The sequence below is a fragment of the Osmerus mordax genome, chromosome 8 (assembly GCF_038355195.1).
Source record: "Osmerus mordax isolate fOsmMor3 chromosome 8, fOsmMor3.pri, whole genome shotgun sequence".
NCBI lineage: Eukaryota > Metazoa > Chordata > Actinopteri > Osmeriformes > Osmeridae > Osmerus > Osmerus mordax.
Window position 1 is genome coordinate 19,869,475 of NC_090057.1, and position 27,239 is coordinate 19,896,713.

General features: G+C 39.9%; 1 protein-coding gene across 2 annotated transcripts; it reads left to right on the top strand.

Moving 5' to 3' along the window:
• Positions 1 to 222: 222 nt before the first annotated feature.
• LOC136948056 (cytosolic 5'-nucleotidase 1A-like) lies at positions 223 to 26,632 on the top strand. Of its 2 annotated transcripts, XM_067242317.1 has the most exons (6): positions 224 to 397; positions 514 to 681; positions 24,070 to 24,199; positions 24,384 to 24,506; positions 24,599 to 24,783; positions 24,959 to 26,632. In XM_067242317.1, the coding sequence occupies exons 1-6, from the start codon at positions 317 to 319 to the stop codon at positions 25,322 to 25,324; spliced, it is 1,053 nt and encodes a 350-aa protein (XP_067098418.1). In that variant the 5' UTR covers positions 224 to 316; the 3' UTR covers positions 25,325 to 26,632. The 2 variants fall into 2 exon arrangements, with proteins under 2 accessions (XP_067098419.1, XP_067098418.1); XM_067242318.1 differs by lacking the exon at positions 24,384 to 24,506 and having other exon boundaries at positions 223 to 397.
• The last annotated feature ends 607 nt before the right edge of the window (positions 26,633 to 27,239 follow it).

Here is a 27,239-nt window from a genome sequence, read left to right on the forward strand (position 1 = left end):
GAAGTCAGAAGTAGCTTGGGGGGCCCCCAACCCCTGGATCCGGCCCTGGTAAGAATGAACAAATCCTAATCTGTTCTGAAATTCATCCTCAGATTGATAATAATAAAGTAAGTAAGTGATAATAATGAAATCTAAACCCCGCTATTCAAGTTCAAGAAAGAAGGATATGCATAAGGAATGTGCCTTATGCATCATGGGTAACGTACACGCCCATGTGAGCTATTCATTTCCTTATTTTCCGTTCCTGGGACAGCAGTTAAAAACGTAATTTATTCTACACAAAATTGAAGTGAAATCGAAAGATAACCTGCCAGTAATGAATGACAATGGTGAAGAAAAAGCTTGGGTTGAAGCAAAAGCCGTATTCGATAACTTAAAAACCAAGAAGCCTAGACCCGTAAGTCATTATTTGTGTTTTCAGAAGACTGGATTGTGGTGGATGGATTAGCGAACATGTGAAGTTGTAATGTGGCCATTTTTTACTTTGTGAACTTGACCTTGTTTATCCATCAGCCCAAGCCACGATATGCAGTTACCATCGCTGTCTCATCTCGCACCTTATTCGACATGGTTGCGGAGAGAAAGATATTTGAGGAAGAGGGCCTCGAGAAGTATGTTCAATATCAACAGAAGAACGAGGACGAGCCCCTGAAAGCAGGGGCTGCGTTTCCTTTTGTGAAGGTAATTCTAATTACAGGATGTCCCATTCACATAATTTCTTAATCAAAGCAGTGTTGTGTCTTAAAGACCTGGGGGGTGTTCCATCGACGTCATTAACGGCAGTTGCGCTAACACGAAGAAGTCTCACTAACAGTGCGTGTCCACTGCAGCGACGCGAATCGCTTGCCATCGCTCGCCTTCCCACAGTTCACCACGCTTGGGGGCGTTTCAAACAGATAAATGTAGAATGTAGTTCTCTAAAGTCACTGTTGTAGTTGTCATGGCCAAGTGTGCAGACTTGGGTTTACATACTCGCAACATCGATCAAAATACAACTTGTATACAAAATACAAAACTGTTTAATAGACATAAACGTTGACATGTGTAAAAAACGTTTTATTATATTACTCAAAGTCTGCTAATCTGTCGATACGATAGGGAGTTCCAGCCGGGCTAGCTAGCTACTGTAGTTACCACAGAACGAAGTTACGTAATGTGACTAGACTGAATTTGAAAGTACAAGCACCAACAACTTCGGCAACCTTGCGCAATGCATCGTTTTTTATTAACATCTCTGTACGAATACAGCTATGTATCGTACAGGACTGGGTAAGCAGCCACACAAACGATTAGTTTCTCCTCCACCTTGAAACCTAGAAAGCTAGAAATGTTCACCATGGTTGCTACGTTACGAGAAACAAGAAAACACTCCGATTGGCCATCGCTAGCGAAAATCGCTCCTCATTTGCATCAAGTTGAGAAAATCTCAACTCGGTCGCGTCGCGTCGCTACCCACAATGCACCACGCAAGCGATTCGCCTCGCTCGCATCGCGTCGCTGCAGTGGACACGCACTGTTAGACTTAAAGCCTCAAGACGTTCCACTAACGTTCGGTTCCACTAAAAAGTGCAAGGCACTTCACCCTACTTGCCTCGGGGAGAATGTCCCTGTACTTACTGTAAGTCGCTCTGGATAAGAGCGTCGGCTAAATGACTAAATGTAAATAGGTGTGTTCGACTTCATGCAGCACTGGCTGTGCGACAGCCCTTGAAGTTGAGAATGGCATTGGCTGCTTCAAGTCAGCCGGGCTGCAGGCGGCTGCAGGCGAGGCCGGCGCTGCATGAAGTCGAACGCACCAGGAGCCGAGTGCACCAGCTGGGCGTACGCCTGGGTGTAACGCTATGTCCGACGTAGAACTGAAAGTTACGACTAACTTAAAGTTACGACTAGTGCACCAGTTAGACTTAAGCCCTTTATGTGCTGCACCTGGGTGTACATTTTACGCCTAGTGGGGAGCAGGCGTAAGTTGGAAAATAGGACTAATATCCATGGTAATAATAATGTACAACAGTTTGATTGCACATGCAGCGCGTCTTGTTTATAGGCAACATATGGAAAGGACATTAAGGCGAGAAAAAGTTGTCCGTGATCGCACAAATCCACTGTTAATTTTATTGGTGATCGATTTTCAAGCTGATTGTTTCTGTTTGTTTGTGTTGATATTATTACATTTCCCCGTGAGCACGCTTCTATTCTGAGTAAACAACTCTAGAAGTTTTCTAATTTCTCCATCAGTAAAATGTATTTTCCTTTTCTTTCTTTTTTTAAATCCATGGCTTGTTTTGAAGGGAGATCAGGGTGAGCAACAGTTTCTACGTTACAAGAAACCAATCCGATTGGCCAACGCTAGCGTTTTCACGCTCCTCATTTACATAAAGTTGAGAAAATCCAACTTGCAACGCTCCGATCCGCTCTGCTCGCCTTCCCACAATTCCATACGCGAGCGTCAACGCCCGATTTCATTGAAAATGAATTGGAAGGCGCCGCTCTGCTCCGCTGTACTGGACACGCACCGTTACGGTGCGTTTACACTGCGGCGCAGTCGCACCCCCAGACATTTTTCATAGGGGTGGCCAGATGGGGCAAGGGAAAATCTTGGGGTGGCACACCAAAAACACATTTCAGGAATTATATTTTGCTATTGTACTTAATAGGCTAGATGTCAATGTGAGCATTAATAATTGCATACTGATATGCTATGGTCTTTTACTGGTAGGCTACCGTATTGTTTGGAAAACAAGACGCATTTTCTATAACCCCACCAGAATTGGAGCTTTGTGTTTGTCAATCGGATAGCCTAACGAAGTTGAATTAGCCAATGTCATTAGCGATGCTAGCTAACGTTGGTTTACTAGCTGTATATAACATTTCACTGGGTCTTGCAGCTGTTTGATTAACTGAAATTATTATAAAATGTTATGTTCTACTAGCCATTTGCCTACTTTAGCAAGTCACTGTATTTCCAAGCCCTGATAGTGTAACTGAGACGATGTCTCAAACTAGACGTCTAGTTTAATTTTAACAACAATCCTCTTTGTTGTATGTATATCTGTATCAAGGCAATTCATAGTTCTTCTAATTGTCATTTTCTTAAAAAAATATATGAACAGCTTGAACTTGAAGGAGTACATTGATTGTAATAAACACATTTACTGGAATCAAACAAGCCTTCTACAGTAAAAAAATATTACACAATGGCCTTTATTTTCTACAGTTCAAAAATATTACACAATGGCCTTTATTTTCTACAGTTCAAAAACATTACACAATGGCCTTTATTTTCTCCAGTTCAAAAACATTACACATTGGCTTTTATTTTCAATACAGCTTCATAAAACATTACACGATGGCCTTTATTTTCAATAGAGCTTTTTTTGGCTCTTGCTGTGCCTTTTTATAAACAAAAACAAAATGTATAAGTATAAAGATATGTTCGAAAGACCCCAAATGAAAAAATAAAACCTATTTTATCATGGACAATGTACTGATATGTTTACATTCTTTTCAAAACAGCTTAATTTGCTTGTTTTTGTGTCTTTGGGCAAACACATTTACAAAATCATCTAGATTTATGGCCTTAGCCCTTCTTGACTCTACACTTAAAGATCCTGTAAAGTGGACCTGGAAACGAGTTTTAAGTTCGCCACACCACAGAATAATGTGTTATTAACTACCCATCCAAATTCGAATGAAAAAATAACACCGACAAGTATGTTAAATTAGGCTTTGAAATCGTGAAAAAATCAGTAGTCTTCTCTGCTTGAGACTGGGGGGGGCGTGTCGCCTGAAGGAGCTGAAGCTCCGCCCCTCGCTGCCTAGTGCCTACCTCCGACCCAGATAATGGACGCTATGTCAAGCCGAACAAAACCGTATATAATTAGTATTTATTTGTTCAATGAGTGAAACATACAGATGCATATAAATGAAATGTTCCCGTGAGCTGTAACAGTAAAAATGGACACCAGAGACAGCAGACAGTGAGCTCTCCAACTAGGCTACTTCTAACACATTAGCTACCATTTCACCAAAATACCATCATTGTACACCGAGTAGCCTAATATCAATTTAGCGGTTTGCACTAACTCATAGCAGAGATACCTCTGGAAAAGTTATCTAGTATAACTATAACAAGCACACAGAACTGAGTGATGAACTGCTGGCGGCAGTGGATGGTCGAGGTGCGACCGGAGGATGAACGGCCGGAGGGGCGATGCTCGGTACGGCTCCGCGCTGCAAGAGAAGCCGTGTGTTGGTGAACCCCATCTGTATCTGGTCCATGTTAAAACTGTCCGCCGTGAAATGGGCAGTGCAGAGGCGGCTGTTGGAGTTTATCCGAAGCTTTCCATGAGCGTGGCTCTTCACAAAATCTATCCACCTATTTTTCCTTTCATTATCAATAGGGAACTTAAATGGCGTTGCAGCGCAGCTGGAGTTCTTGCATCCAGGGAATATCCAGTTGCGGGTGGTGGGAGACATCCTGAAGCTAGCTAGCTAGCTAGGTGATGTAGGCTACAATAACAGTACAGCAGGAGTAGCCATTCAGTGATCTGACGTAGATAGGGCGAAATGACGTAGATAGGGCATTTTTTGGCTTTGCCCATTAAAACCTGATCTGAAAACGGAAGAGTAACTGTTCTTCGGTTTAACTCCACATTTAAGTGTGACAAAGTTTTAGCGCTTTGCACATGCTTTCAGGAACTCATTTCACACGTATATAATGTACAAACAGCAAAACATGGAATTTACTTTACAGGATCTTTAACATCCCCAAATTACTCAACCGCTCCTCACTCATTGTATTCCTTAAGGCTGTCTTGGTCAACTTTAGTACTGAAGAACTGCGCTCACAGGCTGCAGAACTCACAGGTAACGCAAGTGCTATTTTGCATAGTTTAATCATTTCGTTGAACACCTCCCTATATATGGAAGCAAATCGTTACCAAAATTCAAATGCAAAGGCATTTCCAGAAATGCATTTGCATTTTAAGAATGTGGCTGCATTATTTGACTCATAAATTAAATTAGTAATCAATCATCCTATTTGCATTTTAATTTTCTTCTTCAAGAGTGCTCAATCTTTCACTTAATTAAAATGAAAAAGAAATAGACATTTGAGATTTAATTTTCAAAATATGCCCCAGCAAATAGATACCAAAATTCAATTTGAAATGTAAAATTTGAAAATTTCCAGAACTGCATTTTCATTTTAAGAACGTGGCTGCAAAATCGTGACCACAATTCAAATGCATTTCCAGAAATGCATTTTCATTTTCAAGAACGTGGCTGCAAAATCGTGACCACAATTCAAATTCAAATGCATTTCCAGAACTGCATTTTCATTTTAAGAACGTGGCTGCAAAATCGTGACCACAATTCAAATTCAAATGCATTTGCAGAAATGCAAAATGAACGAAAAAGCATTCTGAGCGGCGCAGCAGAGTGACGTCAGTAGCCGCTCTTCTTCTGCTCCCTGCTGACCGAGCTACACATCTTGTTCGGTAGGGGACGGTGTGCACATCTGCATTGCATTACATTGCAAATGTGCCGGGAAATTGATTGAATTGCCGGGTCTTTAGAGCAGCGTTCCCCAACCGGTGCCCACCGGTCCGCGGACCGGCACCGGTCCGTGGGTCATTTCGTACCGGGCAGCACAAAAAAGAATTAATAACATTATTTCCTTTTAATTGATTATCAGAGTCTGAAAGACGTTTTATTCTGAAAATGTTTTATTTTCCCCTGAGCAAAAAAGCTCTGCAAAGACGTGTGTTTACTCATTTTTTAGCAAGTTTGTGGGCATTATTGAGCGGTATCATGCGCGTCTCTTCCTCTTGACACATGACAAGTGATAGTTACCACTCAATGGAGCCTGTTTGAGACAACAACTCTATCGGTGTTTTGGATGAAGGCTATCCTGAGATCGCCACTAAAGCACTGAAAACCCTGCTTCCATTTCCAACATCAAGCGGGATTTTCTGCCGTAACAGCAATCAAACAAAATTATGGAATAGGCCTAAACTGGATACAAGGAACGCACTTCGGGTGTCACTGTCGTAGCTTATAGTCACACACAACAATGGGACTGACACATCGAAAGCTAGCTAGTAACAATATAACGATGGAAAACCAGGCTAAGAAACTTAAAGATGGGGCTGAAAAATTAAGAGACAAAAATACATCACATTCACTAGCAACGGTTTTGTCAAAAAACGGCTGTTTATTTTACATAAAACTCCAAAAACTATTTTTCGCTCAAATCAGCTAAACTATTTTTCTCGCGCGCTCGCATTAGGTGTGGAAGTCACTAACTAGGATCACATCAAACCCACAATGTGCATGCATTAGCAGCGCAGCTGTCCAGGGCCTATCTTTCCTCCCAGTCCGTCCCTGCCGGTCCGTGAAAATATGTCTTACATGAAAGCGGTCCGTGGCGCAAAAAAGGTTGGGGACCGCTGCTTTAGAGGACGCATCACAGATCATGGCGCTCCCTCAAATTGTGCAAACACTGTTAGAATTAGCTGAGCAGGTAGAATCTAATAATATATCTGAGTCTGATGCCCGTGACCGAGTAGAACAAGTCATAGAGAGCTTGGCTGCATACTCTGCCGTCACAGATTTACACATCAATAGTAGCTCTGCCACTGTTTTAGTCATTGTTTGACATCAAGTTTCTCAGTATGTGATGCGTCCTCTAAAGACCCGGCAATTAAATCAATTTCCCGGCACATTTGCAATGTAATGCAATGCAGATGTGCACACCGCCCCCTACCGAACAAGATGTGTAGCTCGGTCAGCAGGGAGCTGAAGAAGAGCGGCTACTGACGTCACTCTGCTGCGCCGCTCAGAATGCTTTTTCGTTCATTTTGCATTTCTGCAAATTCATTTGAATTTGAATTGTGGTCACAATTTTGCAGCTACGTTCTTAAAATGAAAATGCATTTCTGGAAATGCATTTGAATTTGAATTGTGGTCACGATTTTGCAGCCACGTTCTTAAAATGAAAATGCATTTCTGGAAATGCATTTGAATTTGAATTGTGGTCACGATTTTGCAGCCACGTTCTTAAAATGAAAATGCATTTCTGGAAATGCATTTGAATTTTCAAATTTTACATTTCAAATTGAATTTTGGTATCTGCATATTTTGAAAATTTAATCTCAAATGTCTATTTCTTTTTCATTTTAATTAAGTGAAAGATTGAGCACTCTTGAAGAAGAAGAACTAAAATGCAAATAGGATGATTGATTACTAATTTCATTTATGAGTCAAATAATGCAGCCACATTCTTAAAATGCAAATGCATTTCTGGAAATGCATTTGCATTTGAATTTTGGTAACGATTTGCTTCCACACCTATATGGCTCAAGAAATACAGTAATAGCTATAATAAACTGGTTGGTGTTTTCAATCCACTAGATTTCTTCCTATTAAGAGTCCGCTTTAGCTGAGAAATCCCATACTCTAGATCCTCAGTGCTGCATTTATATTGTAAGGCAAATGGTAACACTACATTATTCTCACAAAATGTGGAACTGCTGGGATTCAAAGTTTGTATCCCTTCCAGTATTACAATATTTTCTTTTGAAAATCTTCTATTCACCTCAGAGAGAAGCACATCAATAATTGGAATAAAATAATCTGCCCGAAATGATTCTTTATCAGTGTTGACCTGTCTTTGAGGTATTGGAGTGGAAATGTAGTAACCTTCAAGCCTAGAGCTTGGTGTGACCTGATGCCCTGGAGGTCCAATACTGATGTTGCATTGCTCGGTAAGGGTCACAGTATTGTCCCAAATATCATTAAAGTGAGAGCCCTCCCTATAACTATTCAATGTTTCAGCAAGAGAGTCGATAAGGGTAACAGCTGTGCCCAAATTTAGTTGTGGGGACTGTAAAACATCTGATAGATGTTTTATTTCACCAAAGACATTGGTTAATGTAACAAGGAGGCCAACAAACTTCAGATCTATTTGGCCCTATAAACCTCTTGCCTCAACAGCTCTGTCACCATTTCTTTCTTCAGAAATTTATTTTAGTAGACGCATGATAGCTGGCAGTCTGTCCCTCACTGTCTTGCAAGCCTTGCACCTACATGCTCACCGTATCTCTATCAGCCTTTGCAACTCTCTCGGGCGGCCCTGAATCATCTCCCTATGTACCTCTAACCACCTTTGGTGCACGTATGACCCTGACAAAAAAACATACCGTTTCTGCAAAAGAGAAAAGAAACAATAGGCTTCAGTGATGCATTTCACACTGTCAACAGAGGCACCATCATATGCTTGCCCTACTAGATGGTTTCTGTAGTCAAGGCCATACTTCTGTAGTATTTCTATAATTTTCTGTGAAAGTGCTGCAGCATCGAGGCGCTCTGCTGCCTTAAAGGTGAGAAAACGTATACATATTGACTCATTGTAATAATAACGAACTACAAAAGACATCTGTTCCTTTATGCTAATGTCTTTGGTCTCATCAACCATAATGCTGAAAACCTCACTTTGTTTAACTTCAGTAATTATTGAGGAGTGGACCATTTCAGCCAGGCAATCAATTATTTCGTTTTGTGTACTATGACCAAGGTATGTAGCATTTCTTTGACTTGTCATTTTTCTTTTGACTGTTTGATCATGCTTTGCTAGCAGTTCCATAATAGAAAGAAAGTTTCCTTTATTCTGACCTTCTGTTTCATTATGTGCTCTCTGTGCAATGTTTTGCGTGGCTGTGAGGAGCAAGGTTTCTCCAACAGTTTTTATGTATTCTCTATTTTCCCTCACAAATTTATTATACTCTGCATTTAATGAGGCTGAGAGAGAGCATTTGCCTGCAGTCACCTTTTTATAATCTTCCCATGCTAACATAGCATTACAATGTGATTCTGATTTTGCATGGCCCACAAAACCCCCATCCTTGTAAGTAGATTTTTTCCAATTTTTTAACCCCTCTTCAGATGTAAACACTGAATCACCTGAAGGGAGACTAAAGTGCCGGCAAGCATAGCAGAACGCAGAGTCTTTACTTTGCGAGTATTCTAGCCATTTCTGCTTACTGTACCACTCTTTCATGAAGTCCCGTCTTCTATTTCCCTGAAGGGTCCGAGGGAAAAGCTTCAGTTGTGCCTGTTTAAGCCCTTCTGCTCTTGACTGGGATATATCTACGATGAAACGAGGGAAAGTCAGTCACTTTAATTTTAAAATAACAACATTAAATATAGCTGCAAGCAGCAATGGCGGATTCCTCCAAAACATTGCAAACCATTGAAAAATGTATATTCTTCACAAATTGTCACTGTATAGAAAAATCCATGCTGCAGACTTATCAATGGGGTACCAAATCTGACCAAATCCAAATATAGCTGCAAGCAGCAATGAGGTGGCCAAGCAGTCAAATGACCCAGAAAACATTTTAGACATCCTCAGAAGAGAGCAACAAGTACACGCAGCAAGTTTGGTGTGAATCCATCAAAGATTTGCTGAGATACGACCCAACTTCCTGTTTGCTGGCTTAACGGCACATTTTGATTGCCTGAACCGGGCAAACGGTTTCGAAAATCAAAAAACCATTGGATAGCTTTTGTGAGGCTTGGTCTGAAGATAATCTTTGCTGAATTTGGTGAAGATAGGACAACATGTGTAGGAGGAGTAGAGAAATAAACATTTTTCAATTCATTCAAAATGGCGGCCGAATCAATTCGGCTATTATCACAAATTATTATGAGTCACACACGGGATGTCCCAAGATATCATGAGACAAAGGAATCACTTAATAAAGGCAAACAAATCAATAGTTATTGGCCAAAACACATTTTTGCTTGCTGCGGCCACGCCCAGTGATCACATGACACCAAATTGTGTGGACGTCCTCAGAAGAGGGTTCCGAGTCATCATACCAAGTTTGGTGTTGACATCTCAAAGATTTGCTGAGATTTGATCCAACTTCCTGTTTGGTTGCTTTGTTGCCGATTTTGATTACCTGTACCGGACAAACGGTTTTGAAAATCAAATAGAAAAGTAATACCTGAGTGAGGGTTGCTCTGACCATGATGTATGCCAATTCTGGGGAAGATTTAAAATAAATTGTAGGAGGAGTAGGCTTTCAAAGGTTTTTGATAAAACCGGAAATGGCGGAAAATCTATATAACCGGAAATTGACGTCAGTTGAACTCGTCTTGATCCAGGGAATCCAATGGTACCACATTTTTGAAAATAAGTCATACGGTTCAAAAGTTGCGTGTGTAAACACAAGTCCAACTTTGACCCATTGGTGGCGCTAGAGTGGTCTAATGGGATACATGAAACTTGGTGTAGGTATAGAAGGAACTGTCCTTAATGAGTGTGCCAAATTTCACAAAAAGTTATCCAAGGGTTCTAGGGGCTGCTATTGACTCCCATGGAACTAGAATAATAACTAGAGAGGATACAATTTCTGGGGAAATTGTAGGGTGTGCTTGCTTGCGTCGGTTGCACAGGGGTCTGTATATTTTATATAAAAATGCATCGGGCCTACTTATTATTTATAAAGATTACATAGATTTAAAAGCATCTTTTTTTTGCTGCTCATTTACAACTCAAAATACGAGTGAAGTGTAGAATGAAATATGATGTCTTCTCATTTCCCCTGCAAGAGGCAGCTGACAGGCTGAATCAAAACGAATACATTTGGCAGACCGGTGTAAAAATGGACCTAATCTCTATGACTTAAACGTCCTTTTAAGTTTTCCCTTCTCGTGATATTTTCAGGAATTTAGCCTACTCATATTGCATTCATTCATTAATAAAGAACCCCCTTTGAAGATTATTCTACGACGTTACCGGCAGAAGATAGAATCGCGATTCAAACAGTACCATCTGCTAACTGAAAATATGCCCCCCAAAACGTAAATAAGCTTGACATTTATTTAGTGGAAAATCGCTCATTCATAAAAAGCTCACTGGTAGCGATCATTGTCAGTAACAACGCAAAATGCGATATAAGGGGAGTGCCGAACATGTTCTGTCGCCGTTTGACTTCCTACAGCTGTGTAGATGTTTTTGTAGTGTCTCGCGTAGGCTACAGCGTTGCAGTGATACACTGGATTGAAACCACAGGTAATGATAATTTCACCCACAAATCGTTTACTTGTAATCTAATGTCATAATAAATCCTACAACGAAAATGTATATGTGAGGAATGTTTATTTTAACGATTGAAAACAGATACATCATAGACCACTGTAGTATGTGTTGCCCGGGCAACACAGGCTAATGTCATGATGCTAATACTTCAGTGAAATAGTAGACTACTGTTTCCGAAAGTAGATGTACTTCCTTAATAATATCAGCTTATATTGTACATTACACATCACAATTGTGTGTCATATCACAAAGTAAAATGAATAAATAGTTATCACCCTGGCCTCTTTTCTTGTGGCGTTCCTGCAGCTGCCTTGCAGTAAAGTTATAGTTAGCCTAGCTATCCCCCAAGTTAACAGATGCGAAACGAATGTTCTGCCAAAGGTAGTCACGCGTGTTTTCGTGACATTAGTGCAGACCGGTGTAAAAATTGACCTAATCTCTATGATTTAAACGTCATTTTAAGTTTTTCCCTTCTCATGATATTTTTAGGCATTTAGCCTACTCATATTGCATTCATTCATGAATAAACAACCCCTTTGAAGATTATTCTACGACTTTACCTGGCAGTAGAAGATGGAATCGCGATTCAAACGGTACCATCTGCTAACTGAAAATATGCCCCCCAAAACGTAAATAAGCTTGACATTTATTTAGTGGAAAATTGCTCATTCATAAAAAGCTCACTGGTAGCGATCATTGTCAGTAACAACGCAAAATGCGATATAGCCCTGTGTGGAGAAGCTGCCCCGGTAAATTCTACTACTACGGTACAGTACTAGACTACTGCTGTGTTCGTCTTGGTAGCGATTGCGTTGGTTGAATTGGATTTAACGTTCCGTTGTACGGTTTAGGCTGAAATTAATTATTTTCATGAACAGATTGACAACGTTTAGGCTGTGGCAATGAAGTTCAGGTTAGTAGTTAGATAGACTTTTGATTTAAGTAAGGGGAGTGCCGAACATTTTCTGTCGCCGTTTGACTTCCTAAACAGCTGTGTACTGTAGCTAGATGTTTTTGTAGTGTGTCTCGCGTAAGCTACAGCGTTGCAGTGAGCTACACTGGTTTGAAACCACAGGTAATGGTAATTTCACCAACAAATCGTTTACTAATGTCAGAATAAATCCTACAACGAAAATGTATATGTGAGGAATGTTTATTTTAACGATTGAAAACAGATACATCATAGACCACTGTAGTATGTGTTGCCCGGGCAACACAGGCTAATGTCATGATGCTAATACTTCAGTGAAATAGTAGACTACTGTTTCCGAAAGTAGATGTACTTCCTTAATAATATCAGCTTATATTGTACATTACACATCACAATTGTGTGTCATATCACAAAGTAAAATGAGTAAATATTTATCACCCTGGCCTCTTTGCTTGTGGCGTTTCTGCAGCTGCCTTGCAGTAAAGCTATAGTTAGCCTAGCTATCCCCCAAGTTAACAGATGCGAAACGAATGTTCTGGCAAAGGTAGTCACGCGTGTTTTCGTGACGTTAGTGACGTAGTGACGTTAGTAACGTCAGTGACTGTGGCTAGCAAATTAGCCACCGTTAGCTTCACTTTTCGCCACAAAAACTTAACCTACGCCCAAACCATGCAACGGAACGTAAATTCCAATAGAAGCAACTCAATCACTACCAAGACGAAACTTTTGACACCTACGTTGTCTATGTAGGCCAAATATTGACTGAGTTTTAGGGGGGCAAAAAGAATAAAAATAATAATATATATGTGAGAGAACAAAGGTTGTGCCCTTGCCGAAGGCAAAGCACACCCAACTAGAGAGGATACAATTTCTGGGGAAATTGTAGGGTGTGCTTGCTTGCGTCGGTTGCACAGGGGTCTGTATATTTTATATAAAAATGAATCGGGCCTACTTATTATTTATAAAGATTACATAGATTTAAAAGCATCTTTTTTTTGCTGCTCATTTACAACTCAAAATACGAGTGAAGTGTAGAATGAAATATGATGTCTTCTCATTTCCCCTGCAAGAGGCAGCTGACAGGCTGAATCAAAACGAATACATTTGGCAGACCGGTGTTAAAATGGACCTAATCTCTATGATTTAAACGTCCTTTTAAGTTGTCCCTTCTCGTGATATTTTCAGGCATTTCTACTACTACAGTACGCTACTAGACTACTGCTGTGTTCGTCTTGGTAGCGATTGCGTTGGTTGAATTCGATTTAACGTTCCGTTGTACGGTTTAGGCTGAAATTAATTATTTTCATGAACAGATTGACAAAGTTTAGGCTGTGGCAATGAAGTTCAGGTTAGTAGTCAGATTGTTTCAACTATTGAAAGACTTTTGAGTAAGGGGAGTGCCGAACATGAACAGCTGAGGAGTTTTTGTTAGCTACTCACACAAGTGTCTCGGGGAGGCTACAGCGTTGCAGTGAGCTACACTGGTTTGAAACCACAGGTAATGGTAATTTCACCAACAAATCGTTTACTAATGTCAGAATAAATCATACAACGAAAATGTATATGTGAGGAATGTTTATTTTAACGATTGAAAACAGATACATCATAGACCACTGTAGTATGTGTTGCCCGGGCAACACAGGCTAATGTCATGATGCTAATACTTCAGTGAAATAGTAGACTACTGTTTCCGAAAGTAGATGTACTTCCTTAATAATATCAGCTTATATTGTACATTACACATCACAATTGTGTGTCATATCACAAAGTAAAATGAGTAAATAGTTATCACCCTGGCCTCTTTTCTTGTGGCGTTTCTGCAGCTGCCTTGCAGTAAAGCTATAGTTAGCCTAGCTCTCCCCCAAGTTAACAGATGCGAAACGAATGTTCTGCCAAAGGTAGTCACGCGTGGTTTCGTGACGTTAGTAACGTCAGTGACTGTGGCTAGCAAATTAGCCACCGTTAGCTTCACTTTTTCGCCACAAAAACTTAACTTGAGCCTAAACCATGCAACGGAACGTAAATTCCAATAGAAGCAACTCAATCGCTACCAAGACGAAACTTTTGACACCTAGGTTGTCTATGTAGGCCAAATATTGAATATTGAGTTTTAGGGGGGCAAAAAGAAACTAGAGAGGATACAATTTCTGGGGAAATTGTAGGGTGTGCTTGCTTGCGTCGGTTGCACAGGGGTCTGTATATTTTATATAAAAATGCATCGGGCCTACTTATTATTTATAAAGATTACATAGATTTAAAAGCATCTTTTTTTTGCTGCTCATTTACAACTCAAAATACGAGTGAAGTGTAGAATGAAATATGATGTCTTCTCATTTCCCCTGCAAGAGGCAGCTGACAGGCTGAATCAAAACGAATACATTTGGCAGACCGGTGTAAAAATGGACCTAATCTCTATGACTTAAACGTCCTTTTAAGTTGTCCATTCTCGTGATATTTTCAGGCATTTAGCCTACTCATATTGCATTCATTCATTAATAAAGAACCCCCTTTGAAGATTATTCTACGACTTTACCGGCAGAAGATAGAATCGCGATTCAAACAGTACCATCTGCTAACTGAAAATATGCCCCCAAAAACGTAAATAAGCTTGACATTTATTTAGTGGAAAATCGCTCATTCATAAAAAGCTCACTGGTAGCGATCATTGTCAGTAACAACGCAAAATGCGATATAGCCCTGTGTGGAGAAGCTGCCCCGGTAAATTATACTACTACAGTACTGTACTAAACTACTGCTGTGTTAGTCTTGGTAGCGATTGCGTTGGTTGAATTCGATTTAACGTTCCGTTGTACGGTTTAGGCTGAAATTAATTATTTTCATAAACAGATTGACAAAGTTTAGGCTGTGGCAATGAAGTTAAGGCTAGTAGTTAGATTTTTGATTTCAATAAGGAGAGTGCCGAACATGTTCTGTCGCCGTTTGACTTCCTAAACAGCTGTGTCTCGCGTAGGCTACAGCGTTTCAGTGAGCAACACTGGTTTGAAACCACAGATAATGATAATTTCACCCACAAATCGTTTACTTGTAATGTAATGTCATAATAAATCCTACAACGAAAATGTATTTGTGAGGAATGTTTATTTTAACGATTGAAAACAGATGCATCATAGATATGTTTATGTTATAGACCACTGTAGTATGTGTTGCCCGGGCAACAGAGGCTAATGTCATGATGCTAATACTTCAGTGACATAGTAGACTACTGTTTCCGAAAGTAGATGTACTTCGCTCATTCATAAAAAGCTCACTGGTAGCGATCATTGTCAGTAACAACGCAAAATGCGATATAGCCCTGTCTGGAGAAGCTGCCCCGGTAAATTATACTACTACAGTACAGTACTAGACTACTGCTGCGTTCGTCTTGGTAACGATTGCGTTGGTTGAATTCGATTTAACGTTCCGTTGTACGGTTTAGGCTGAAATTAATTATTTTCATGAACAGATTGACAAAGTTTAGGCTGTGGCAATGAAGTTCAGGTTAGTAGTCAGATTGTTTCAACTATTGAAAGACTTTTGAGTAAGGGGAGTGCCGAACATGTTCTGTCGCCGTTTGAGCCGTGAGCTACACTGGTTTGAAACCACAGGTAATGGTAATTTCACCAACAAATCGTTTACTAATGTCAGAATAAATCATACAACGAAAATGTATATGTGAGGAATGTTTATTTTAACGATTGAAAACAGATACATCATAGACCACTGTAGTATGTGTTGCCAGGGCAACACAGGCTAATGTCATGATGCTAATACTTCAGTGAAATAGTAGACTACTGTTTCCGAAAGTAGATGTACTTCCTTAATAATATCAGCTTATATTGTACATTACACATCACAATTGTGTGTCATATCACAAAGTAAAATGAGTAAATAGTTATCACCCTGGCCTCTTTTCTTGTGGCGTTTCTGCAGCTGCCTTGCAGTAAAGCTATAGTTAGCCTAGCTATCCCCCAAGTTAACAGATGCGAAACGAATGTTCTGCCAAAGGTAGTCACGCGTGTTTTCGTGACGTTAGTGACGCAGTGACGTTAGTAACGTCAGTGACTGTGGCTAGCAAATTAGCCACCGTTAGCTTCACTTTTCGCCACAAAAACTTAATTTAAGCCTAAACCATGCAACGGAACGTAAATTCCAATAGAAGCAACTCAATCGCTACCAAGACGAAACTTTTGACACCTACGTTGTCTATGTAGGCCAAATATTGACTGAGTTTTAGGGGGGCAAAAAGAATAATAAAAATAATAATAATATATATGTGAGAGAACAAAGGTTGTGCCCTTGCCGAAGGCAAAGCACACCCAATAATAAAAAAATATATATGTGAGAGAACAAAGGTTGTGCCCTTGCCGAAGGCAAAGCACACCCAATAATAATAAAACTAACAATAACAATAGGTTTCCTCCTTACGGAGGAGAGTAGCTACTCCCTCTTTAAAGTAATTACCGATTACATTTGTAATATCAACTACTAAACAAGTATACTAAGACTATTCAAACTCAACTACCAATAAACATGAATCAGAAGGTTTTATGTAATAATGTCATGCTCCCAAGCAATTCATATGATCAGGGGCTCTGTCACGTTCATTGCTTCACCTGTCCAGGAACGGATAAAACAGTTCTAGCTGAGTCCTGCCTCGCTTGGTTGTCAACCTCTTTTTCTGCTACCTGTTCCGCACTATTCTGCAAAACTGCTGACTCTGATGCTGCCAGTGCCTGGGTGTCGCTGTCATGTTCTTCCTCTGTTTCGTCCTCCTCTCTCGCTGACTCTACCTGTGATGCTTGCTCACTGACGCCAACTGTATCCTCACTTTCGACAACATTGAGTTTGGAGCAGGGCATGACATTAGCACCCGCCAAATTTGAGTAGAATTCGGCTGTGGCGGGTAAAGCAGTCAGTCTTACTAGCCACTTTGGCGGGTGGAATTCTATATATCTCTCTCTATATATTTTTTATTGTAGCAGGGCTGCCAACACATTGTATTTCTCACACTGAGAAGGAAACGACCAAGTAGTTCTGCTAACGTTATAACCAGTAATGGACGAGGCGCAGATACACTGAGTGAAACAGAACCCCCCCAAAAGAGGTAAAAACCACAGGTCAGGGGGGTCGATACATTTATATATCATTCTTATCTGTAATTGTAAATATTACAATATATTTACCATATTCATTCAGTAACAGGTTGGCGATACACATAAATGTTGACTTAATGGCAGGGAATATTACACACAGTATTACACTGACTGCCATCTAGTCAAAATTCACTCAATAAACACAGCGCGAGTGACAAGTGCCCAATACAACTCAAGAAACAGCGCGAGTGACCAGGCAGTGTGCTGGTTCAAGGGCACTGAGTTGACACCTCCGATTGTCATTGTATAATTCGCACTCTGGCTGGAGATACTTGTTTGTACTAAATAATAAAATGTTTTTTTTTACGTCAGCCGCCTCTACTAGTCTTCTGTGTTGCCTTGTGCCGAGATCTAAACCCTGCACGGGTGGAGCCGGGTTCACTGTAACTGTGACAGCCCCACCAAATCTCACTCCAAGGTTTTTTGAAAAGTTTGCAACCTTGTTGTAGGCTATTCTTCACAAAACACATCTAAAATAATAAACTCATTGCAGGGTTCTCAAGCCTCACGCATTGACCGTGAGACACATGCATTTCAACATTCATTCTCTCTTTCACACATACACAAACATACAATACAAGATAAACATTTCTTTGTAAGACATTTGGGAATCGGAATTGATTAGACAAAAATAATGATGTTGTTTATAAATATTTCAGTTGACAAAGTTTTGCTTGTGGGTCTTTTTCAGTTTAAGGCCGATTATACTATGCTTCTCTGTTTTCCAAAAAACGGACACATGGGAACGCCCTCCTCCCGGGGAACGCCCTCTCCGAGCTCTCCGAGAGCCCCGGAGAGCTTGACGAGCACCTCCTGAATTTTCTAACTACGTATGTGTCGTAATTTCGGATAGTTATGGATACCCCCTTGGCTGTGATTGGTCAGTATTAAGAACCGCTTGCGTCAGGGGCGGGGTTGCCGTGATAAACAGTACAAACAGAATCCTTTGACCGCCATTGCTTTAAGTTTTTACAATTTATATTTCAGCTAAACAGTACATGTAAATCAGCATCTGAATTAAAATGTGACGAGAAATGGGCAGTGTAGTTGCTGAAAATGTGCGTATTTTATTGATGAAACGGCTAATTGGTAAATTTGCTCCGACTTCTCGATAACCTAGGTAAATAAACACTCCACGACGACTTACAAAAAACCGTTGCGCCACCTACTCTTCTGGCGGTGAATTGTTTTCAGCACCCACAGCCTACGGAGAACCATAAACGCAGTCTATCCGTCAGTGTCCGTCCGTATCCGTAAGCCCGCCCATCCGTAAACGGAGTCGGAGAAGCATATTGCGGCCTTTAGTTCATATATTTTGTAAATATACATTTTATGTTATCTTGATTTGGGTGTTGACAATGGTCATTTACATGTGAAAGGATTGTAAAACTAGTTATTCAAGTAAATTGTAGCAAACCGTACTCAACTTTAATCAAATAAAACTTAATTTCCCAACAACAAAATTGTGGCTAATGAAATTACTGAGTGGCTAGTAACTTTGGAAAACCACTAGCCACAGTGGCTGGTGAGCAACATTTTTTATGTCCAGCACTGGTTCGGAGCTATCTCCAACTCTCTGCTGTGTCTCCTCTGAACCACTTAAAAAAAAAAAAAAGAAAAAAAAAAAGAAGCAATATCCGACGTGGACTTTCTCTTCATTGTCTGCAAATTGACATACAGTTACTAATCGTAGCTAGCGCTATACCAGAGCCTGTTAAAGGAGAGCCTTGCCACTCCCTATTAAGCCCCATGATACCTGCAGTTTCACCAGAGTTCCACTGGGGGTGATCGCGAGCGAGTGCATGTTGAATGGGAGTCTATGGAGCTAAACAGCTAAATTTGTCTCTTTCGCCTGATTGTCGTTTTTGCATGTTCAACATGGATTATGGGTCGAAAGTTGAATGAACGAGTACTTATGTTGTTTTGATTTCTTACAGGGTGAGTCGTTGTTGCCCATAACACGCTAGCATTCTGCTAATGAATGCTGATTGGTTAGTGAAGGTCTGATACGACCAGAGCTCCTGCTTGATGGCATCCAAAGCGGAATCATAATGTCAGAGCATTAGCAACATTAGCAACAACATTAGCAAGCCAAAACTCTTTCTAGCATGTGTATTGACAGGGAGAGCCTAACCTGTCAGCTGTGTTGTCGATGCCTTGAGAGAAAAAGAGCTTGCCGTAAAGCAGTAGCTCTGGTTGTACGATGTGTATGACGTCAATTACATTTTCAAAGGCTTTTTAGAACAGAAAGGCGACTTAAAAAATATCTAACACCCAGCAGTGTGTATTTTTTGGGCCCCCAAGCCTCTGAAGGTGAAGTCAGTTTCCCCAGGTGAAGTTTAAACGCACATGTTTAACTTAAAGTTACATTGGTAATGAATGTAATGTATGCTAAAGACAATTCAGCATCAGCAAAAACACCGAGTCTATTACGTTAGACAACAGTGAAATCGCTTCATTTGTAAGAGCACAGCTGCCCTTTGATTAGTTTTGATTCGAGTAAAGACAAGAACAGCTTAATATATGATATAAACTCTTGTTTGTATCCATAACGTTGACTGATGGTCGCTGTTTTGCCGACCTTAGCCTACGTTACAACACACAATAATACCAGTGCCAGTTGGGAGATCGATCATTTATATGATTAGCTAAGCAGTCCTATAAAATCGTTTAATTTAGTTTAATTAAGTTTAATTTCGATTATTTTGACTAATATTGCAATTGTGATTTAATATGCGATTATTATATGATGTATTATTCATAAATATAGATATATACTACTGATCTCCAGTCAGCAACATAACACACATGAATATGGAGTTAGGCTTTGAAACATTTCGATCAGTTATCCTGTTGGGTGTTATTTGGCTTATTTGACACACTGGTGTTCAGCATTTTAGCTATCGTACATGGCTTTGTGGTGTTTTTTAGGGCCGAATTAGGTTGGTGGTGCTGCCCCGTGAGGTAGCAACGTTAGTCAGGCAGGTTTTGCACAATACTTGACACTGCGCAGCATCTTTTTTAAAGGCAAAATTGGCAATGTGTGTGTAGTGTCAAGTTCTGTCGAGCCTGAGGCCATCGTACAGGTCAAAGTAAACTGTAATGTGCACCAAAGTAAAATCGCAGCCTTTGCGATTCCAAAATCTTGTTTTGTCACTTCGCGATATTATCGCAAATGCAATTAATCGTTCAGCCCTACCAGGCAGTCACCCCCAGAGTCTTCCTGTGGGCCTGGATACACCCATGGGGACAGTATATTGCACCTATAACATTGGGGAAGCCAGAAGGAGAGGATGAAGTAATATAGACGCTTGTCAACATATAGGCTACTTCAAACAATGAAAGTACTTTATACAATTGAATAAAAAGTCTCCTTGATTCTTTGTGTTTCAAGATGACCTGGAAAACTGATGATAATATTCAGGTACTGCTTTGGAGCAAGGTATACCCTTCATATTTCCTGGCATAGTTGCCTTTGCTAAATCTTTTTAAGTCCCCAACCCTGTTCAAGAATGTCCCACATGCAAAGACACACAGAGATACAGACAGACTGAACAGTGGTCAATGCTTGGCTACAGTGAGTTTGCTTCCTTGTGTGTAATTCCAGCACACTACATGGTCTAGGCCTACCAATAGACTGCAGTCTACTACTCCCCTTTCTACTATTTTCTAAGGATGGTAGGTAGTGGTTGGTAGTGATGTGTTCATTGCCATCATTAAGAGTTGCTAAAGTATTTTTCTATATACAGTACTGTGCATAAGTCTTGGGCACCCAATGTTTTTTACACAAATAATGTCTTATACTGTATTTCTTCAATTAAATGCTACAGCTTTTCTTGAATAACATGTTTCAATGAGGGCGGTGTGCACACGAGGGCAGCTTTTATTATTATTATTTAATCGTAATTAAGAACAACACAGGAATTGCGCAAAGCAGTTTATTAATTAGTAGGCGACATGTCTGGTGTCTCGTCGGTGAGAAGGCAGATGAGGATACTAATAGTGATGCAGAAAGTTTTGTACTGTACCTATTTGTAGTAAAAATAAATTAGAATTATTGTAAATCAAAATTTTATGTTGCTGCATTTTTTCGTTTAAGTGTATCAGATTTGAATGCAACATTTAATCAAAGAAATATATGTAATATAATTTTTTTATTTGTGCAGCAGTATAAAAGTGCAATTTTGCTAAACTTTTTGTTAATTCTTTTAACCTTTTTTTATTGTGCCTAGGACTTTTGCACAGTACTATATATATTTTGTTTAAGAATGACAATAAAATATATATGACTAAATGACTAAATGTAAAATATCTAGATAAACTATATGCTGGGCCTGCTGAACCTCTTCCACATTTACTGGTTAGTGAAGCATTACTTCTGTCTCTGAAGACCCTTGGGGCTGGTGGGATAAACGCTCTTTGTATAATCTGAGCACCTTCATCCACAACAGGGTTGTAAAAAAAGTTACAATCATAATTGATTGTAACTTGTCTAGATGCTCTGCTTAGTTTCTACGGCCTTATTTTATGTCAATTAACCAATGGCTTTTGAAAACAGTTAAAGTGACATTATTTCTTGACTTGTTTATTTAAATGAATACATTCTTTGGAGATTAAGTAAACACTTAAATTCATTCAAGTCTGCACTTATGTTTCAGAACACAGACTAAAGTGCTTTGCGCGCAGGAATTTACTCGACGGAATAAATCTGTCTTTTGAGATTCTGTTTCCGCCTGTTTGAAATGATTTGCAACACATCTTATAGCTTGACTTTTAGCCTGACACGGAGCAGGCTAGTTCAGAAGTATAAGTTGCCTGGTTACGTAGCTAGCACTAGAATAAGCCACCTTAATGGAACGGAACTCTCGCTGAAGTAAGCGAGACTTGTCGAAATAAGTCTTGCTTTTCCTTAATCGACGTTGATGGAACACCCCCCAGGGTGTCTAGTGTACAGTCGTGGCCAAAAGTATTGGCTGTGACAAATTGTATTTTTTGCAAGTCTACTGGTTCTGTATTTGTAGATTTGTGTTTTAACATGTTTCTATGGTTTACTGGAAAACAATAATACAGATTTTATAAATGTTAAATTTATATTATTATATTTTAAATAAATTTTATTGGCAAACACATTCAATACATGCAAATAGTCCCCCTTTTTATAGCAATCAATCTGCTCTTAAAATCCAATCAGAATGATAGTAATTTCACCTGACTAGAACTCGTTCACATTTTCCCATGGGCTGATGATATGATTTAGTGAAATTATGTTAACTGGTCATTTTATGCCAGGACCCAACCACAGTGAAATGTGGGTGTTTATAATATAGTAAATCTTTTGGGGACAATTAAGCTTTTATTTAAAATCCATCTCATCACTCTGCACAATAATTGAGTAACAATGTGAATCAACACCACAACAACTGAAGCAGCAAACTTTGCAAACACAAAATGTAAGTCCCTGCCAAGACTTTTGGCCACAACTGTAGATGCGTTCAGCCATTCTGTTCTGTTCAATTATATTGTATTGTATCCACCCTGCATGCAAATTGTAAAAAAAATCTATGTGTGAGAGTTACAATAAGCAAGTTAACAACTCTGACAACAAAGTTCTCAGATTAATGTTAATTTAGGCATGGGTTGTTTTTCCTTTCCTCTACAGTCTCAATGAAAGTGATTTCAAAGGCAGATACCATACCTTTTAATGTCACCTCCACTAAGTGTTTCTGGAGCAAGCCCCCACCCTTCGCTCCTAGGCTTGAAGCCAAGGCTCTGATGGATCTTGGTGGTATTGCATTTCCGTTTTGGCACCCGGCTTGTTCCGTATTTTATTCCAAAACTATCTTTCTCAGTATTTTTGGAAGAACAAGCTTTTTCACAGAATCATTTTTGCTGAATTCATCTGGGTTTGAAACCAATACGGAATGGGGATATATTTTTCTTACGTCAAAGCGGTCATAGATGTATTATGAAGCCTGGACCATGGCGCGTGATCAGAAGAGCAATAAGATCAACATTGTGCTGGCTGTATCTCGGTTTATTGAGCCTCAGTGCGCCACTGAGCACTTTCCATAGAAAGTAGCGGGACACCATCTTTAACAGTTTGATGCTTGGTCTACTTAATAGGTCTATGGTCTGGAGGAACACCATTTAACAACACAACATAGCCCTCTATGCCCACGTCACTTGGTTAAATAATCTACAAACTTTGAAAGGAGCATTGTCCTTTCAGGCTACTCATAAGGTACAAGAATGATGTTGGCGGCCGCTACGTTCTCTGATAATCATAATCATCAAATTTCTCATTTGTACATAAGGAATGCCTGAAAAAAGTTCAAATATAGGGAGAGCGACTTATCCAGAGGGACTAACAGTAAGTACAGGGACATTCCCCCCGAGGCAAGTAGGGTGAAGGACACAACGTAATTTTTCACGGCCTGGAATCGAACCAGCAACCTTTTGATTAATAGCCCCATTCTCTAACCGCTCAGCCATCTGATCCCACAAAATGTAGCTGTAAGAAGATCCTTCAGCCAGATTTGAACACAAGACCCCTCACACAGTATCCTACATCCTTAACCACTGAGCTATCAGGGATCATTAATTAAGTTGATTAACATATGATTAAGTTGATATAAAAAAAATATAAGAATTAATTGTTGTCAGACCTTATGATTAAGGTGAAAATGTCACTACTATATGGGATCTGCATATGTTGTCACAATATGGTGATATCAAACAAAGGCAATTAGCTTACTGTATTTACTGTGTTTACAAGCGTGTGTTATTGTATAATTGCTATTACAGTCTGTCAAAACTGCTAGCCGCTACACACAACCAATCATTGTTTTATAATCCTCGTGTAAATTGTAACCTGACAGGCTTTGATGATAGTAAATTCTCGATTGAGGGAGCTCTACCCAGAGAGTGAGGAGCTGTTTGACATCGTCTTGATGACAAATAACCATGCTCAGGTTGGGGTGCGCCTTATCAATAGTATCAATCACTATGGTAAGCAAAATATACTTTACATTAACTCTCCTCATTGTTGTAAGCTTCCTAATTTTACTAGGGGAAATGTTTGCAAAGTGGCTTTTGGGCCACTGTTACCTTCAGTATTTGATATATTAATGATGCTGATGTTTGGCATTGTTTGGCTTCTAACCTGATTTTGGATTGATATTACTCCTTGCAGATTTAACTATAGAGAGATTTTGCATGACCGGAGGAAGAAGCCCCATTGGCTATCTTAAAGCTTATATGACCAATCTCTACCTATCTAAGGATTCTAAGAAAGTCGCAGAGGCCATTGAGGAGGGTTGGTGATTCTGCTTCTCATATTGTATGTCTGTTTTCCTGTGGACACTTATGAAAAAAATGTTTTTCTCTGTTCTTTCACGTTAAATTCAGGCATTGCTGCTGCCACCATGTTTAATCCAGACATGAAAAACCAGTTGAGCGACACCCAGTTAAAAGTGGCCTTTGATGGGGATGCTGTGCTGTTTTCTGACGAGTCTGAAATTATTGTGAAAAAACACGGCTTGGATACATTCTTTGAGCACGAGAAAGAATTTGAAAACAAACCTCTCGCACAAGTAAATATTCAAGCTGTCGTTCTGCAATAACTTCTTTCAATGAAGAAGAATGTACTTATTTAGATTGAGGAATCTAAATTGAATAATTTCAGAATTAATGCAGATTCCACTTGGATTACATTCAGGTATTTTTGGTATGCTGATTTGAAGTAATATATCTGTCCTGTGTACTCAGGGTCCATTGAAGTGTTTCTTGGAGGCACTTGGGAAGCTTCAGAAGAAGTTCTATGTTAAGAATGAGCGTATTACCTGCCCCATACGTACCTACCTGGTAACAGCCCGCAGTGCTGCCAGCTCAGGGGCCCGTGTCCTGAAGACTTTGAGGAGCTGGGGCCTTGAGATTGATGAGGCCCTCTTCCTGGCTGGGGCACCTAAAGGGCCCCTTCTTCAGAAAATCCAGCCACACATCTTCTTTGATGACCAGATGTTCCATATCGAGGGGGCAAAAGAACTTGGGACTATCTCTGCACATGTGCCTTATGGGATTGGGCAGAAGTACCATAAGAGCAAACTTATTGAGCAGCCTGCAAAAGACAAGTAAATGTAACATCATTCTCAATACAAACACCATTAGGTGTGCCCTGAATTTGCTAGTGTTTGACATTTTATAATTGTAGAGTGCTTTTGTCAGTATTTTATACTCTGAAATGGGAAATACTGGGCTTTAAATGGGCGACTGAAATAGGGAATAATTTACTGTTGCGGTTTAGTACATAGTGGACCCAAACGCAACACAGATACACTGAGGCAGGAGTAGTCCGAGGTGATTTTATTGGGGTATAGTCTTGAGATTGTGAACCAGCGGGTTGGCAGGCAGACGGGTACTAGGTACACGGATCCTGGGCACAAAGAAAAACAGGTTTTAGAGAAGGCAATATTCTAAGGAATAGGCTCTAAAGGTGCGTACTATCACAGTAGCTGTGACAACGATCTGACGAGGAGTGGTTGGAAAGCCGGGTTAAAGTATTGCAGCATGATGAGGTAATGGGGCAGCAGGTGTGGAGGGTCTAGGTAGGAGAACATAGGAGAACCAGCAGGGTGTGTAAAAGGGACAGGGACCAGGCCGTGGCCATAACATTTACCTTGCGACACAGGTCCCATGTGGCCTCAAATCTTCTGTCCACAATCCTTTGGAGAGACTATATCACCTCCCCTTTTTATTGAATTAAATATATTTAATGTTGTCATCTTTAATATTGGAATGTTCATTTTCATATAATTACCATACTATTATCAATTGAATAGCACAATTTGTCTTGTTCGTTGCAGTGTCAAATCACATCATTGTATCATCTGTGTTGCACCAACACATTCCTGCTCATGCATTTAATTTTGTGCCTTGAAACCAAGATTAATTGATTCACCTCAATGTCAATAATGCCCACCTGCTTTGTGTAATTTTTTGCTTTGCAAGCCTCATAGACTGACAGAATGTGGCGAGAGACACACTGATACCTGTAGCACCTTTGTGCTGTAGTCAAGGCCCGAAAGGTTGGTTGTGAAGGGAGTTCTGAAGCAAGGCAATTTAAGTCTATAGGTAGATTCTACATTCCTTTCTTGTCAGTCAGGCCATTGCAATGCGCACATCTTTAAATAGAAATGCATAGCATACTTGGTGAGGTTTATAACAATGCAACAACATTTTGACATGCAGACATGGGAACACAAAACACATGTACACAAGATTTTAAAAACAATCACTATTTCGCAACCTGTTTGTGGTTTTGATGGATAGGACACATTTTATTACTTGTTTGTACAACTTCTTAAATTGTATTTCTCAGCCTTTTAGTGTCACTTGGTTTTGCACATAAGGTAAGGAGGTTACTATTCGTAAATAAAGGATTGCCATGAATGTCGTTGGTCATTTTAGGATCTTGCCAGTAGATAGTGCTGTGCTTTATGTAGATGCAGGGCATGGTCGCATGAGGGCGTTCCTATTCACGCTATTGAAGCAACTATTTTTTCTGACAGGCAACAGACTGCATCCCTCTGACAGCTCGGTCTAGTCTGCTGTTGCCATGGATACTTTCAGGGCTGACACCAGGATAACTGAGTAGGCGCAGTTTAAGACATAATTAATAACAAAGGATTAGAGGGACACAATGGTATCGCGCAATCCTCATCACAGGCACTATAATTATGTTAGTGGGTACTTATCTTAAAATCCGAAAATGCTTTTCAGATTGGTTATTTTTTGTGTTGAAGTGTGAGGTTGATAACCATAGAAGTCAGGTGAAAAGTGTTGGTCCTTAAGATATATTGTATTGCACTGTCACTGCATCTGAAGCATTGTCAGGCAGTTTTTGACTTACTGGCACGTCAGTAGTAAGAACCTTCCGACTTTGTACTTTCAGGGGATATTTGACACATCTAGGTATCCACACACGCTATATTGTATGTATTAACACACATACATAGGCTTGCAGCCTCTGCACTGCTGACAAAAGCTGTGA